Genomic DNA, 18,640 nt, shown 5'->3' with positions numbered 1-18,640 from the left:
TATTAACGATTCTTATTAGGTTTCTCATTTCTAATTTCTTGCTGCAGTTCTGCTATACACAGTGTGGAAGCATTGATGTGCAGGCTCTGGGGTCAGGCCACTGGGCTTTGAATCCCAGCCTGGCCACTTACCAGCTGGCAGCTTTGGCAGGTTACTGAACCTTATATGCAAAATGGGGAATAATGACATTAGTTATTATAAACAATGTTTTCTAGGCTGAGGCGGTTTTTCAAAATTCAGGTGAAAGATCACATTACTTTACTTGAGGACAAGAAGACACACTCAAAACATATGGTTCATTCACTTTGTTAACCGATAAGAACGTAAGTGCTGGCATACAAAGGAAACAATCTGTCCAAGAAATGTTTTTCTTTTCTTACCTGATTAATAATAAAAGTCACTTGATTTGTTCTCTTACATTCTAGTCACAACTGAGTTTTAAGAAAATCTAGGTCATATTGGTAACTCCATGTCATACCGCTTTTTGCTAATAACTGCAAAATCAAGAATATTCCCTCATTACTTTCTTTTTTAGGTTTCAAAAAAGCCTACTGTATTTATTCTCCTGGAATAGTATGAAATAACCTTTTTCCTGAATGAAAACCTCCTTTCTACAGTTCTTTCTTCGGAAACAAAGCTTTTATTTCCTGAGCCCTGAACTGGAATAATTTCCTCTGGGGGATCCCTCTTATCTAGAGGGATTGTGGTGAGGTCACTCTGCCTAAGATGATTTCAGTTCATTTTCTTGAGCTGAATTGGATGAATGTCTTCACAGTTGTCCTTTAAAGGGATAGACTTGTTTTTATACAAAACCTGCATATAAATAAAACCACCAGGTTTCTTCGTACAGTATAATGAGGTCTTGACATTCCAAAGATTTGGTACCTAAATGCATAGGCACTCAATGAGTGTGTGTTGGAAGGAACGAAAGGAAAGGGAGGGAAAGTTCGCAAAAAAATTTTTTTTTACTGGAGATAGATTTGATTTTTAATTGGGAAAAGGAATGTGAAATTTATTATTTTTATACTTAGGGACCCAGAATATGACTTATGATGACTTAAGAAGTGATTTCCTAGCTGGCCTGGTGGTGCAGCGGTTAAGTGCGCGTGCTCTGCTACAGCGGCCTGAGGGTTTGCTGGTTCAGATCCCGGGCGCGCACCGTCGCACCGCTCATCAAGCCATACTGTGGCGCGTCCCATACAAAGTAGAGGAAGATGGGCATGGATGTTAGCCCAGGGCCGATCTTCCTCGGCAAAAAGAGGAGGATTGGCGTTGGATGTTAGCTGAGAACTGGTCTTCCTCACAAAAAAAAAAAAAAAGAAAGAAGTAATTTCTTTTTATCTACATTTAAACGACAAAGACACTCATTGGATAAGACCCATAAAAAATATCTTACCTATATTTTATACGTGTTTTGTTCAGAAAACAGAATCTATAAAAAAGTTGAAGAATTTCTTTCTGGTTATAATACTCATAAAATGTGTGCATTTGAATTTTGCTTCTGGACAGACGTTCTGCTAAGCAAGCAATCTTTTTTGAGATTGCTTGCTGAGCACATATATTTTTACTTATGCTGATTTTAAAGTCTCTGTAATTTGCTTGGTGGCTGTAGTAATAGGAGACTAGCTTCTAACACATCCAAGGGAGGCTGAAGTGAACCATCAGAAATAAGATTGACCATATACAACAATCGGGGGACAATGGTTTCCAAGACTTTTGATCCCAAGATTTCTCATGACATGTATCACCCTGCCGACAAAGAGAGAAACTAGGAAGCCCAGGAGGGCCACGGGAGAGGAGTGTGGGTGGCTGCCAGCCTGGGCAGATGGAGTCCTTTTGGTTGAGCCAAGTAAACGAGGGTAGAAGACAAGATCGTAGTTTGAGGCCCAAACCCTGATGAATAAGAAAAAGTGTTCAAGACCCCAAGGGGCCCAGTGGGCAATGGTGGGCAAAGATTTGGAGGTCCTGCTCTTGCCTAAATTGTGGGCATGGGAGGAGGAAAGGTGGTACAATGGGTAATTTTTTTTTCTGCTTTTGATATTACCTATATTTTCTTTAATAATTACATGTAGTACTTACATAAAGGGAAAAAAACCCTAGGTTTTGTATATTCACTGACTAAATTTGAAAATCAATGTGGATTTGCTCCTTTTCTACAAAGTGTAGTGTTTTCATTTAATAGATCGCCATTAGTATACTTCAGTAATGACATCCAGTTTGATGCAGATATTTCAAAGTTTAAGTAACTTAATGAATAAGGTTTAGATAATACAAGGTACTTCTTTCTCAGGGGAACTACTCCTTACTTTAATACCTTATGAACATCAGTAGAGCGTTATGGGATAGCCTAGAAACAGGCACAGTTATGTCAGTATGATTTATGGCTGACTTGGCACTCGACATCAGTGGGAAAGGAGGGGCAGTTCATTAAATGGTGCTAGGGAAATTGACTATTCATATAGAAAATAATTAAAATAGATCTGTACTTCATTCATATGCAAAAATCAATTACAGATGGATTAAGGGACTTAAATGTAAAAAGGCAAAAGTTTTAAACTTTTGGAAGAAAATATAGAATAGCTTTATGACCTTGGAGGAGTGAATGCTCTTTTTTTTTTTTTTTTCCTTTTATTTTAGTGCAGCTTCCTCCTTTTTTTTCCTTTGCTGAGGAAGATTCGCCCTGAGCTAACATCTGTGCCAGTCTTCCTATGTTTTGTATGTGGGTCGCTGCCTCAGCATGGCCGCTGACAAGTGGTATAGGTCCTCCCTCGACAACTGAACCCAGGCTGCCGAAGGGGAGCATGCCAAACTTAACCACTAGGCCAAGGGGTCAGCCCTAGGAAGGCTCTTAAATGAGACACAAAAAGTGCTAACCAGAAAGCAAGGGACTGGTCATTGGACTGCCTTAAAATCAAGGACATTACTTCATTGAAAGACATCACTAAAAGAGTTGGGATGGGGGAGCCACAAACTGGGAGGAAATATTTGCTATGCATATAATTGCAAATAGTAAGGAAATAGAAACCTGCTCTTTAGAAAATGAGACCCAGGGGCTGGCCCAGTGGCGTAAGCAGTTAAGTGCACGCACCCCGCTGCGGCGGCCAGGGGTTCGCCGGTTCGGATCCCGGGCGCGCACTGACGCACCGCTTGGCAAGCCACGTTGAGGCGGCGTCCACATAAAGTGGAGGAAGATGGGCACGGATGTTAGCCCAGGGCCGTCTTCCTCAGCAAAAAGAGAGGAGGATTGGCAGATGTTAGCACAGGGCTGATCTCCTCAAAAAAAAAAAAAAAAAGAAAAGAAAATGAGACCCTATTTCGTCAAAACACACTGTAAAATGAATGAAAAAACAAGCCCTAAATACTAGGGGGAGATATTTGCCATGCATATAACCAACAAATTAATAATGATGAAAACACTCTGTAGAAAAATGAGAAAAGCCTTCAATAGAAATTACAGAGAAGCGGAAATGTGAAGGGTCAATAAAAATGTGAAAATGCTCACCTTCATTAGCAATCAGGGAAATGCAAATTAAAACCACCAGGTGTATTATTTCACACTCCCCAGGGGGACAAAAACTTTAAAGTCAAAAAGTCAACGATAAGGATGTGGAGCAAGAGGAACTCTTCAGCACTGCTGGTGGCAGTGTGGATCCGCGCAGCCCTTTTGGAGAACTCTGTGGTCTTGCCAGGAAGCACTGAGCTGTGTGTAATCTACAACCTGGCCATTCAGGTCCTGATCCGCGCCCTAGAGCAGTGGTTCTCAACCCTTCTTTACATTAGAATCTCAAAGCGAGGATGTCAGAAATACTTACACTGGGCCTTACCCCAGACCTGTGGTTACGATCGTGTGCCTAGATGCCCAGAGGCACCACTGCCAACCCACAGAGGACCATGGGATATTTTACATGTTCCAGGCGAACACAGTGATACTTGGCATCTGTTGTATACTGTGTGAACTAGTAGCTCAAGATAGTTCAGTTCACAGTTTCAGTCTTAGACTTGCTACATTCTTTTTTATTATGCAATTTTTTGCAAAGCTAGATTTTCTGTGGTTGCTCTCATAAAAAGCAGACACCACGTGAAAATCAATGTGGAACAAGAAATGAGGCTGGCAGGGTCCAATCTGATTCCAGGGTTTGAGAAGCTGTGCAGTGCCCAACAGGTGCACACATCCCGTTAGTAAGTAATTGTGGTTATTTACGAAGGAAATTAAACTATTTTTTTCTTTCCATTTATGTGCATTAGTTTTTCATACAGCTACTACATTGTGAGGACACAAAGACTTACTAAGTTGTTTGACCTAACTATTTGGTAAATGGAATTGTTTGGCATTTCTTTTGTCCTAGGGGTGCCATGCAAAATTATTGAGACACCAAATGTGCCTTGAACCAAAAATGTTCGGGAATCTCTGTCCCAGATCAGTTAACTCAGAATATTTGGAGATGGAATCTGTGTGTCTGTTTTTAAAAAGCTTCCCAGGTGATTCTATTGGGGCACTAGGGTTGAGAACCACTGCTAGAGGAACTCTTGCACACGTGACTTAGGATAATACTATTAAAAGTATATCTGGGGACCAGCGCTGGTTTGCAGATTATTTCCTACAGGTCTGCATCAAGATAAATATAGTTTATATTAATCACACTTCCAGTAAATAATGGTTACTAATGGTAACTAATAATGGTTACCTTTCTTTCCCTTATGTTATGCTTGTTCTGGTTAAATTTATTAAAATATAATTTTATGTTTGTTAAATTTAATAATAAAAAATTGGATAATTGGATACTGGTGAGGGTGAGGAACAACGTGAATTCTCATTCATTGCTGGTAGGAGTGCAAAATGGTGTAGCCACTTTGGAAGACTGTATGGCGGTTTCCTACGAATAATACTCTTACCATACGATTCAGCAATCTTGCTGCTTGGTATTTACCCAACGGAGTTGAAAATTTATATCCACAGAAGAACCTGCACATGGATATTTACAGCAGCTTTGTTCATATTTGCCAAAACTTAGAAGCAACCAAAGTGTCTTTTAGTAGGTGAATGGACAAATAAGCTGTGGTACATCCACAGACAATGGAATGTTATTCATAACGAAAAAGAAATGAGCTATCAAGCTATGAAAAGACATGGAGGAACCTGAAATGCATATTATTAAGTGAAAGAAATCAATCTGAGAAGACTACATACTGTATGAATCCAACTATATGATCTTCTGGAAAAGCAAAATTATGAAGACAGTAAAAAGATCAGTGGTTGGCAGGGGATTGGGGGAGGGAGGAATGAATAGGCAGAGCACAGAGGATTTTTACAGCTGTGAAACCACTCTGTAGGATACTATAATGGTGGATACATGTCACTATATGTCTGTCCAAACCCACAGAATGAACAACACCAAGAGTGAACTCTAATGTAAACTATGGACTTGAATGATAATGATGTATCAATGCAGGCTTATCGATTGTAAAAATGTACCCCTCTGGTGGGGGAGGCTATGCATGTGTGGGGGCAGGAAGTATATGGGAAATCTCTGTACCTTTCTCTCAATTTTTCTGTGCCTAAAACTGCTCTAAAAAAAATTAAAAGTCTTTAAAAATAATTGGGCTTATATTTGGGTTTTTTCTTCTCATATTTTTCTAATAATTTATTATTTATACAGCTTTATTAAGGTATAATTGACATATAACAAACTGCACATATTTAAAGTGTACAATTTGATGAATTTTGACATGTGTATACACTTGTGAAATCATCACCACAACCAATATAATAAACATATTCATCAGTCCCTAAAATATTTTTGTGCCCCTCTGTAATCCTCTCTTTTGCCCTTCCACACACCTTCTTCACCCCTACCTCCACCCCCTCCCCAGGGGAACCACACATGTGCTTTCTGTCACTATAGATACGTTTACATTCTCTAGAATTTCATATAAATGGAATCTTACAGTATGTACTCTTGTTTTGTCTGGCTTCTTTTACCCAGCATTATTATTTTGCAATTCAACCACGTTGTTGCATGTTTCAGTAGTTCATTCCTTTTTATTGCTGAGTAGTATTCCTTTGAATGGATATACCACAATTTGTTTATCCATTCACCTGTTGGACATTCCAGTTGTTTTCAGTTTTTGGCTGTTACAAATGAAGCTGCCATGAACATTTGTTACAAATTTTTGTGTGAACACATGCTTTATATCTTGGGTAAATAAATACTTAGGAGTGGAACAGCTTGGTCATATGGTAGGTATATGCTTATAGTAATTTATTCTTATTGTATTTTACAAATGCATTAGTCCACCAAGGATTGGAAATAAAACTATTCTTTCACCAAATGTATTATGAGAAGTACTAGCCTAGAAGATATACATATGTACGTAGCTACATTGTTTGTAATAGCAAAAAACTGGAAGCAATCCAATAATCCATCGTCAGGAGACTGGATTATTAAAAAGAGATATATATTTATTCAGTAGACTACTTTATGACAATGCAAACAGATGAACTAAACCTGTACTAATATAAATGGATAAATTGTAGGAGTTTAAAGTTGACTTTAAAAAGCAGATTGCGAAAGAATGCATATGGAATGATTCCATTATATGAATTTTTAAAACAAACAATATTAAATGACATATTATTTACAAATACATACATATGTGGTAAACTATAAAGAAAAGCAATAAAATGATAATACAAAACTTAGGATAGTGCTTACTTGGGGAGGGCTTGGGAATACAGTGAAGGAGATGGAACCAAGGAAGGGCAGACAGAAGCTTTGAGACTAATGGATAATTGTGTATTTCTTAAACTACAGAAATTCATTTTGATGTTATTTTTTTGTGCTTATATTTTCTTATAAATTTCCTTTTGTGTATATTCATATATAACAACAAAATTTAGAAAAATCTCTGAATAGTTAAAAAGGGAGTTTGTAAAGCAAGAAAAAAGGCACCAGTTACAAACTATCAAGGATAGAAAAAAGTCTAGGCTTTGAGTAAATATATATTTGAATGATAGGCTATTAGGCATTACGTTTGTAAAAATTGGGGCATTAAACTAAATTATCATAGAATATTTAGTTAAGAAGTATAGTAAATATGGTATGTTATTCATTAGAATGATGCCTTGAAGCCACATAATATGGTGATTGAATCAGTTAAGAATATGTGTGATAGATTGTTTAAAAAAACTATAGTCTCATCAAGTTAAAAATGCATATCTTTCATTTTTATGATAAATGAAAAATGGTTTACAGAATGTGAAATGAGAATCAAAAATTGGTAATCAGATATGCTGTGTTTCCCAGATGGATGGAATTTATACTTGGGTAGGAGTTAGGTTAAAAGCCAGAAAAGATGGAAGAAATTGAGTTGAAAATTCCCACTAAAAGAAGATAAAACTGAATTCTTTGCTAAAATAAACTTTAGGGCATGCCTTGAGAAATTTGTTTGTCTTTTTACATTTTTAATGACTTAATGAGAAAAAACATACATCAGAGCTCCCTTTCTGGTAAGAGGTTTAGTGTTTCAGAAATGTGGAGGGAGCTGTTCTCCATAGAGAGATGAACAGCCTCCTGAGTCAGCACAAGTCCAAGGAAAACCCTTATATCAGAGGAAGCAGCAGTCTGCCAGTGTCAGATCTGAGATTTCCAAAGGGCAGGAGAGAAGAGAGTGGGCACTGATATTTAATAAGCATTTACTGTGCCCAAGGCGGTGGATTTGATATCTCGTACCTGATATGCTTACTGTTTAGGGCTAGGCTTTTCTTACCTTTAAGGTAGATGTTATTATTCTCATTTTACATGTAATATGATGTTTAAATCAGTTAAGGATATGTGATAGATTGAGGTAACTGAGACATAGAAATTCAAAACCTTGCCAAAGATTTCAGAGGAGGCAAATTTAAACCCAAATACGTTTGATTCCAAAGCTCATCTTCTTTCTGCTATTAGTAGCCAATAATTATTGAGCGCTTACAATATTTGTACCAAGAACTATTCCAAGTGATACATAGATTTTCTCTTCTAAGCCTCACAACACTATAAGATAAAAATGATTATTATCCCATTTTACAGATGACAAAATGGAGGCACAGAAGGTTAGGTAACTTGCTCAATGTCCTACAATTAGTAAGTGGCAGAGTTGGTCCAAACTCAGGAGCCCACACTCTAGACCTCTTTTGCCTCTTTTGAGTACATTTGCCCTTTCAAGGATCAGGCTTGATTCTGTCAAGGAAACCTTATGACTCCTAATAACTTTTGAGCCGAGAGTCATGGAAACTGATTTCTTCCACCTAGGTACTTTTGGACTATCTCACTTCCAATGATCCCTTCTTTACTAATTGGATCATACCCTCTAAGATGCTTTGCTGCTGGAATAAGTGGTTTGGGAAACATTTCTTAGGTAGTTCTAACAAGTTTAGCTAATTTATTCCTATTTTTTTGCATGCTTTTTGAGATCCTTTGGGCTCATTGTTTTCTACGGAATGAGAATGAATCCTTAATAGAACTTTCAGTCCTCTTAAACTCTTGTTGGGGAAGAGGGAGAATCCTCCTCACCTTTTCCCTTAAGGTTCTTATGGCTGGTCAAATAATTGAAAGACAGGTTAACAGGAGAAAATAGTACCAAGTTTAATAACGTGTAAACATGGGAGATATGAGGAAAACTGAGTTTCTCAACAAAATGGTGGAGGTTCTCATCTTAAATACTATCTTCAGCTAAAGACAAAGGAGGATGTTGGGGGTGGGGAGAGTCAGTTATGGGAGATTACCAGAAAAGCACAGTAAACAAGAGTAAGGTTATTATGCAGATTTAAGGCCTCACCTTCCATGTTGATAAATTTCTAGAGATGAGGTCATCCCCCCTCTTCCCAGTACAGAGAGGGAGATACCTTTACAAATGGAAATTTCCCTTATAAATGTAAATGTTTGTCTGACAACCTTTTACAGGACCACCTAGAGAATGTGGCCTGGGAGAGACAGAATTTTTGATAAGATGGGCTTGGGTGGTGCCTTTCCTATTGTAACATCTATTTTACATTATATTACAGCCATCATATGGTAGTGGCTCCTTCCTGAAACAGACCTTCAATGTTAAATTCTTTAGGCAGTTTGGGGGAAGTCAAATGTCCGTCAGAGAAAATAATCAAAGTAAAGAGATATATTTCAGAGTGACCAAATTTGATCTCCCACACTCTCATACTCCATTCTTTAACATGGAATTTCCTTAGGACTTAATTTAAAACAAATGGCAGTTAAACATCATTTAAACCATTTGGTGGGATTATAACTCATATTCATTCTATTCTGAAAGTATTTGAAGTACATTTAAGTAAAAGAAATCAATACAATGGAATAAATACAATAAAAACTCAAGACGATATAGAGAAAACAAGAGATAGTTATACCAGAAACTTAAGGTATTTTAGTTAATTCCCGTAGAGCATTAAATGATGGATTTCCTGGCAGCTGAGGCAATAGAGGAATATAATTGGTCAAATAATTTTTTTGTATTTTCAAAGAAGGTAAAGTAGTTCATTGGGGAGGATGGCTTACGGTGACAGGCCAGTTGATAACCTTTTCCTTTCTAGAGTTAAATCATATGCCCGGGAGCACTCAGATCTTAAAGTGCTGTAGTTGAGACTTGAAAGAACTGCCACTGATAGTCTTTAAAGAGGCACCAGGGCAATGCTGGAATTCTTGCTTAGCAACACTTAAATTTAGGCTTCCTCCTCTGGGGAAAATCTGGGTTCTGGCTCACTCCCTCCTTTGTTCCGGTCTCTGTGCAAAGGTCACCCCCTTCTCTTAACATCCTCTCTAAATGAGGAGCCCACTCGCTGCACCTGCCTTACTCTCTGTATCTGCATTGTCCGATGTGGTAGCCACTAGCCATATGTGACAATTAAAATTGATTAAATTACGTAGAATTAAAAGTTCAATTCTTTGGTCATACTAGCCACATTTCAAGAGCTCAGTAGCCACACATGATTAGTGGTTATTGTATTGGACAACACAGATATGTCATTGCAGAAAGTTCTATTGGGCAACGCTATTTTATGCTCTTACCCTGGCTTTCGTTTTCTTTTTAGAACTTTTCTGGCTTTATGCCACACACTTACTGATTTATTTGTTTATGTTCCACTAGAGTGTGTGCTCCCAGTAGCAGAGATTTTGTTTTATTCTAGAACATTGCTGAATCCTAAGTGCCTAAAGCAGTGCCTGTTAGAGTTCTCTGTAAACACTTGCTGATTGAATGAACAAATGAATGCAGGAATGAATTTTAGTCTTATTTTGCTGTTTCAAATAAAAAAATAGTTTGATGTCCTTGGGTGACCTGGTACACTTTTCTGCCACAATTTTTAAGATGAAAGAATGAAAATTCTATAACCAAGGACACATATTTTTAAGATAACATGATATTATTAAATAATACTAACCAAACTTTTGTTTCTTTCATCTTTCATATTGTGAAGGATAATCAGTCTGAAAATTCTGCTTAAAAGATAATATATTGACCTGAACATGGGTATAAAATATCAATTTTCTTTGGATTAAGAAGTTGTGTGAGTAGAATGAGAAAGCAAAGTACTTATTATATAGCTAATTGGACTTAAACTGGTATGTAATTTAAAGCAACTGTGATACAGTGCAATGGAACATACTAAAAGTAATATTGTGCAATTATCACAATACATACACATGGTGTGAAACCATAATACATTCTAAAATTGTATAGAAATGTCAATTTACCTAGTTAATTTCAAATAAAAGTTATCCATGAAATGATTGCAATGCCTAAAAGGAATTTGCTGTTTGAACAAAATATAACTAGAAGCATGACTACCCTAGGTTTGCCTATCAATAGACATTGAAGCTAGTTTTGTGATTTCTGCCAAGGAGACAGCTTCAGTAGCCTTGAAAAAGATTGTTTTTCTTCTCTGGGGCCCAGCTTTGTCAGGATACACTTGGAATGATGATGGAGGAGGGAGGTACCTAGCAGAGCCAGACAGGTCTAGTCAGTCAACTTGCACAGTTAGCCAAATGGTAGATGTCAGTTGGCTGTCATGCCCAATTCCAGTTACTGACAATCAGGAATTTGGTAAAGCAAAAGTATTTTCTCCTTCACTCTCCCTTTCTAAAATGCAGATATTTTCTGAGTAGTATTAGTTCTCAGTGGATTTGCAAATGCGGATCATGGGGCATCTCTAAATCTGTGCAGGATTGGTATTCTTTTTCTATTTTAAGTAAAAAACACCATGGTTAATGTCCTTGGATAACCTCATATACTTTCATTGGTTTTCAAATCAGGTCCAGTGAAGGGCCGAGTTTTTCATAAAAATAATGACTAATTTTGGAATCCCATATGTTCAGCTCAGGTTTCTAAGCTGCAATAAATATGAATTAAGGATTCATCAAGATTTTTGTATTTGCAATTTCAATTCTTGGTTCTTTTTTGAAAATCTATTTTATGTATATATCTGAATTTTTTTGTTTCCTTAGGTGCTGGATCTGGAGTACAATTTTTAAAACTTTACATCAGTTCACTTTCTGTTAAGACCTTAGAAGTTGTTTTAGCCGCCAAGAGAGCATTACCTGTGTACTGAGAATAATATGAGAGCCGTAGAGTGCCTGAGTCTATTTATTTTACTCACACAGAGTAAAGAAAATGACCCAGTGACAGTTTTCTATGACATAGAAGTGGGACAGTAGTTGTGAAAAAGAAGCTAGCTGAGGTGCTTAACACACAGTTCATAGTAATTTTAAATTTTTCTAATACTTGGCTATGTAGTCAGGGTTCCTTTGCCAGGGTGAGGGTCTGCTGAAGAGTTCCTGAGGTCACTGTGGGGAGATGCGCTGCCAGACCTCTTCCCTCCAAGGGCTTTGTAATGGGTCATGAATTCAGAATTGACCTCACAGAATGTGACCATTACTGATGGAAAAGCAAAGTCAGCATCACCTACAAAGATAATTTTTCATCTGTTCATAAGTCTATATGCTTATTGCCACATGTAGAAATTTGGCTACTCAAATAAGAATGTCTTTCTATCCAGAGACTGAACAAGCTAAACACCAGGAATATTCTACTCTGTACAGAAGAACATTGGTACTGAAATATTTCTTTCTCAGGTGATGCTTAGGATCTATCTTTTGATTTTAATCCATGTTGAGATTTGAAAAAAGATACTTTATTGAGACATGGGTTTGCAGGTTATTATTTTTTTTCTATGAGTATAATTTGGAGAAGAATACCAGATTGTCTTTAAAATCATGAACTCATGCTGTCTTCTAACTTGTATGCTGTCCCTTATAATAATTAGCACATACCTTTTCTGCCTTGAAGTTTGTAACAAATGTGAAACTGAGTTTCACAGGTTAATTCCAGCTTTCTCTTCATGGATTATACATAGTCCAGAAGCATCATGTTATGACGTTTTAAATTTCAAAATGTCATAATATCACAAGTACGTTGTAAAGTCACAATTGCTTCTAATTCAGTGTAACATCTCTTTGGTGTTAGTGTCCATTTGTTCTTCCATAACTCTACATGCCAGTATTTTGTCAGATCAATTCCTTTAGGGCAGAGACTACATTTATTTATTTAACTTTTTATTTTGAAATAACTGTAGACTTAGAAAAACGTTGCAAAAATACTACACCAAGTTTCACGTACCCTTTACGCAGCTTCCCCAAGTGTTAACATCTTATGTTACCACGGGACAACTATGGAAACCAGATATTGACATTGATACGATGTTATTAACCAATCTAAAGAATTTGTTCCAATTTTGCCAATCGTCCTACTAATGTCTATTTTTGGGTCCAGGATCCAATCCAGGATCCCACACTGCCTTTAATTGTCATATCTCCTCTGGAGGAGTCTATCTCTGTTTCAAGACTTTAATACTTTTGCAGAGTCCTGACCAATAATTTTGTAGAATATCCCCCAGTTTGAGTTTGTCTGGTGTTTTGTTATGGTTATAACTGGCTTAGCATTTTGGCAAGAATACCACAGAAGTGATGCTACACTCTTCTCAGTATATCAGAGGGTACACGATGTCAATATGTCTCATTGCTGCTGATCTCACTTTTGGTCACTTAGTTAAGGTCTACCAGGTTTCTCCACTGCAGAGTCACTATTTTTCCCATTGGAATTAATAAGTATCTTGGGAGGAGATGCTTTAAGACTATGCAAATATCCTGCTTCTCATCGTACTTCTTGCCCATTAATTTTATACTCCATTGATAATTCTTGCCTGCAACAGTTATTACTTGGTGTTTGCCAAATGCTGATATATTTTATTTCCGTCATTCATTCTACATGTATTAATTAGAATTCTACTGTAAGAGCTGTTCCTTGCTCTCCCATTTGTTCCGTTCTTATATCAGTGTAGACTCATGAATATTAATTTTATTCTATGGATTATGATTCATTACTATAATTATTTTGTTTACCAAATTATCCCAGATTTGGCCACTGGGAGTCCCTTTAGGTAAGCTCTTGTGTCCTTTGACATATTCCCAATTATTTTTTTAAAGCATTTTGTTACTTACCCTTTGGCACCGCAAGATGTACCAGGTTCATTTTGCTCCAGCCCTAGAAATGGTCATTTCCCCAAAGAGCTCTAGTTCTTTTAATTGGAGATTGATATTTAGAAACAAAATTTGGGTGCAAGGGATGCTGATTGCTACTGGTATGTCATTGCTTCTAGGACCTCTCAGCTGACAGAGCTAGGAAATATGTGCATGTATAAATACACATAAACACCTCCCTCTCTATCTATAATCTATCTAATCTATTGTCTATCTGCCTATCTCATCTATCTCTATCTCTATCTATCTGTATTTATTTATCTATTAAAAACTATTAGTTCATCCTGATACTTCTAATTACAACCCAATCCCTCTAGTTTCCTTCTAGACTTCTCTCTTTCTTTCTTTGTAATCTCTTTCCCTAACAGTGAGAAACCTGGGTTTCATTATCCATAATATATTACTTATTTGATCAACCCTAGTATACTTGTAAAGAAGTTTCAGAATTGTGATCCCATAATCCCTGTGAGAAACAAATTTGCTAGCTAGACTATAGAGTTTGGGTACAGTTCTTTTCGTCTTTAGCTTTACAGTATATAGCAAAAATACAAATTTCCAGAATTACTCAGGTTATATCTTTTCTTCTCTACCCCTTTCAATGTGGTTCTCTTGCTCATTTGTAATACAGCTGGGTTCATTTGTTACTGTTTGTGTTCCATTTGGGTTCCCCGACACATAGAGGTTGATTTTAATTACTATTTATTTGGGAGGTATGTGAAACATTACTATAATTCTAAGAACCAGAACCCATATGTCTTTTCTATATGAAAAGACATGCAGAAAAATGTCACTCCCCCCTCATCCCCTGTATCACATTTCATTCTCCCATTCTTTCCACCCCATTGGTAGGTAGGTAACCAATTGGTAGGTAATCAGTTTCATTAGTTTCTGGTTTATTCTTCTATATTTGTTTTTGTATAAATAAGTAGATACATATATGTTTTCTTATACAGTGACTACATTTCAATGTCTTTTTGTGGTACCGGACAATTTGAATGCTGTTTGGTGATTTTATCTCTTAAGGGTACTGTTCAAAATTGATCATCCTTACTGCTAAGGTATTAAAAAGCTCATGAAACTATTCTTTTCTTTCTTCAAAAATATTTTTGGGAATTTTTTCTGGAATGAAAATGACAACATGAATTTTGATGAGCTCATTAACACTGAACTGTCTATTCCTTAATAGAATTTGTCTAAATAATAGTAACATAAAGCAAACAGCAATGTTTTTCAGGTTCTTTAACCCCATTATATATATTTTTAGCAAGATATTTTAAAATTTTTTCTCCTTATTAATCGAATTTGAATTATTTCAAGCATCAATGAGAGCTGCTAGACTATTATATAAAATATGTATTTTTTTCTTCTGGAGGTCTTGTCAAATAGCTTTTCTTGCAAACAAAGTGAAGCAAAATATTTCCAAGTCTGTTTGATCGTGCTCTGGTGCATTTCATTGTGCACTCTTTTTTCTTTTACTCTGCAGGCCTTTGGGCAGTCCTTCTCCATCCACCGGAAAGTTGCTGAGGATGGAGAGACTCGGGAGGAAACGCTTCTGCAGGAGTCAGCATCGAAAGAAGCTTACTATCTGGGGAAGATCCTGGAGATGCAGAACGAACTGAAGCAGAGCCGGGCTGTAGTTACGAACGTTCAGGCAGAAAATGAGCGGCTCACGGCCGTGGTGCAGGATCTGAAGGAGGTAAACAAACAACAAACACATTCCCTGCGAGAGATTTGTGGGAGCGAGAAGTAAGATAAAATTCTCTCTAGGAGAGAGGAATAAAGCTTTTTCTTTAATGAGAGGAGCTGTATTAAATAAGAAGCACGTAATACTGATGCTTGCAATTTTTCTGCTTTTTTAGTGAAATAACAGCATGTTCTCAGATGAGCTTTTCCCTCTTTTATTGTTTGTTGAGAATTCAAGTCTTTATTTATTGAGTCCTTGGGAATTGGCCTTGCAATTTCTGCAAAGATGTTTAAAAAATATAGTGACCTTAGTGCTTCCTCCTGCTTTACCTGTTTTAAAACAATGTGGAGAAGGATGGTTGGCTGTGATGCTCTGTGTCAGCACTAATTCAAAATGACAGTAGTGGTTGCTCAGGACTCTTCTCGCTGGGGAATGAGCCCCCAGGGGAGTGTTCTGAAGGGTCTTAGAGTCTGGCAGGGCAGAACCATAAACTGTTTTTCTGGTTGTAGAGAAGGCAGCAAATTATAACTGGTATGACTTAGGTCAGGGAGCCTTCTTCAGTCCCTGGGTCTCTACTGGACTCACCATTTCCCTTCAGCTTTCCCGGAGCAGCATCATGTGCCAGGCCTGCTACCAAGTGAACTTATTAATTGAGGGTTTTAGTAATGGAAAAAGGTAGGATGAAAAAATTATTCAGTATTGTGAAATAGAAGTAATCCACTGATATTGTTATCTTGAAATTAATGACGTACTACAAATAGAGTTTCATTATTATGAGATATGTTGTCCAAAATTTATTGGAATTTAATCAGTTATTTACATTTACACATGTCCATATTATGATGAACTAAATGAATAGGGAAAGTAAAGTTTCTGCTTTACCCAGCTCATTATCTTTGAACACGCCCAAATACAGCATTACCACTTCTAGAGACAGAAAAAGGAGGCAACCAAGTGGAAGTCAGTGTTGGGTACAGAGAAGAACATGAGACAGTTTTCAGGATGCCCTGCCTCATTTCCCTCCAATGCAAATGCCTGTTAAAAACAAAGCTGCTGCTTGGGCCGGCCCTGTGGCTTGGTGGTTAAGTGCGCGCGCTGCGGTGCTGGTGGCCCGGGTTCGGATCCCGGGTGCGCATCGCGGCACCACTTCTCCGTTCATCCTGGGGCCGAGTCCCGCATACAGCAACTAGAAGGATGTGCAGCTACGACATACAACTGTCCGCTGGGGCTTTGGGGGGAAAAAATAAAATAAATAAAATCTTTAAAAAAAAAAAAAAAAAAAAAAAAAAAAAAAAACAAAGCTGCTCTAGTTCTTTATTTGATGCATCTGTATGTGCTGGGTTTTGGCCATCACCAGCTTACCCTTTGGAGAACCAGACCCTCCACCCCCTAAGGAATTGCCGTTCACCCGTCCAACCCCAGGCTTCTCTGTGAGACAGGCATCCACTACAGAGTAGACCCAAGGTCATGTCGTGCCATAGGCCACCATCCTGGATTAAGCAAGGCCTCAAACATCCACAGGGGGGCAACTCAGCAGCCATGAGCAGCAGGTTCACATGACAGGTTGGCAGAGGGGCTGTGACACGGGCAACACGAGGGCCATGGGCACATACATGCAAGTGATTAGTGGAGAATAACTGTGACCAATGAGTCAAGCAGTCTTGATTGCCAATTGGATGGATCCTCTGAAAGCCACCCATCCCCACTGTGTGCAGTAGCTACAGCTAAGGAAAGAACAGCAAAGGTTGAGGAAAGGGCAGAGAATCCACAAATGTTTTTCTGTTGAGGCAAGACGGTGGTGAATGATGGAGCATCCTTACTTACATACACCATGCGTGAGTGCAGTTTCCAATGAGTAGATTTATGATGAGCAGCAGGAGTTGGTAATTAAGAATGAGGATGTAAATTAGGAATGAACTGAGGCACCAAGGGAAAAAAAAATTTGAGGAGCCCTTCATTCAGATCAGTTCTCCAATTTGAGTAAGCATCAGAATCACCAAGAGAACTCATCAAAACAGTAGTCCTGGGCCCCACCCCCAGAGATGCTGATTCAGTAGGTCTAGGTGGAACCCAAGAATTTGCATTTCTAACAAGTTCACAGCAGGTGATGCTGTGGGTGCTGTTCTGGAGACCACACTTTAAGAACCACTAATTTAGACTTTTTGGCTGGCCCAAAGCTGGGGAAGGGAGTATCATAGGCTCATAATTTGGAAAATTGTTGAATGAATTACTTGGTTATAATCCTTCGATATCTATGCATTTTCAGTAGTTGATTTGCACTAAAAGAATAACTTGTTAATCCAAAGGTGTATATTTTTTAATCTAAAATAGCTTAATGCAATTTAGCTTATGAGTATATTCATTCAGGTTTGTCAGGTAACTAAAAGAAGAAAAGAACAGGTTGTCAGTTTCCCGATTTTCTAAGTGTGTCAACAATGTATTTGTTGATGTTCCTTCTGATGGGCTGAAAGCTAGTTGTATTACTTCACCCTGCAGGCCTGCGTTTTTCATCCAGGCCTCATGTTTTAATGTTCCTAATAAAACTATTATTAGCATTTAGAGCTGAGTACATTTGTAAAAGGGGAAAAGGAATAAATTCTATTTTTTGGGATGTTGATACAGACTTTTGATGGCTGGTGTTAAATTGAAATCTCAGATTTGTTTTTATTGTAGGCTCAGTTTTATTTATTTTTTTTGTACTCTGGGCATTGACTGATGCATAGTGTTTGGAAGAGAAATCATGAAATAAAAAAATCATGACCTGAGTGAGCATGAGAAATAGACAAGGGTAACGAACACAAAATGTAGTAAATCATCAGCTTGACAGATGCTGTGAGAATTTAATAATTTGATTAAGGGAATCATCTTTATTTGCTGAAAGGACTCATCTCTTATTTCAGTAAGATTGTTGGTACTGGCAGAGGTATATTTGTGGTGTGTGTATTATGGAAGCTTTATACATGTTTGCACACATACCTGTGCAAATGTATGTGTGTGTGTGTAATTCTAAGGTCAAATTCTCTTCCATATGTGATAGGTATAGGATAGTATAGTGGAAAAGATTGGAAAATTTCTGAATTAGGTGTTAGGAAATCAATATTCTCGTCTTAGCTCTGCTAAAAGTTTTAGAATTATATTCATGGTATTTGTCAAAGATTTTTTTAGTATACAGTAAATACATAATAAACATAAACTGTTACCATTAATAATTTTCTGCATCTTCCATAAAAATATTGTTGAAGATATCACTTAATATATAGATCCATATTCTTAGGTTAAAGAAACATTAGATAAATACTTCTTTGAATTTATTACCTTGAAAATTCTTTCTATTGACATATGAATCTGGCAGTAGGAATTACAGTATATT

At 37.4% G+C, this 18,640-nt stretch overlaps 1 protein-coding gene across 3 annotated transcripts in view; it reads left to right on the top strand.

Moving 5' to 3' along the window:
* Positions 1 to 18,640, top strand: part of BICD1 (BICD cargo adaptor 1) — a 212,160-nt gene that overhangs the window by 77,517 nt on the left and 116,003 nt on the right. For all 3 annotated transcript variants that reach the window (XM_087442586.1, XM_087442584.1, XM_087442585.1), the window contains exon 2: positions 15,070 to 15,282. In XM_087442586.1, coding sequence (XP_087298712.1) covers positions 15,070 to 15,282 — 213 coding nt within the window. The remainder of the gene's footprint in view (positions 1 to 15,069; positions 15,283 to 18,640) is intronic.

This window comes from Ceratotherium simum, chromosome 17, assembly GCF_057802395.1.
Source record: "Ceratotherium simum simum isolate JZ-2026a chromosome 17, ASM5780239v1, whole genome shotgun sequence".
NCBI classification, from domain to species: Eukaryota; Metazoa; Chordata; class Mammalia; order Perissodactyla; family Rhinocerotidae; genus Ceratotherium; species Ceratotherium simum.
The sequence above is the reverse complement of the archived record's forward strand: the minus strand, read 5'-3'. Positions and strand labels throughout refer to the sequence as shown.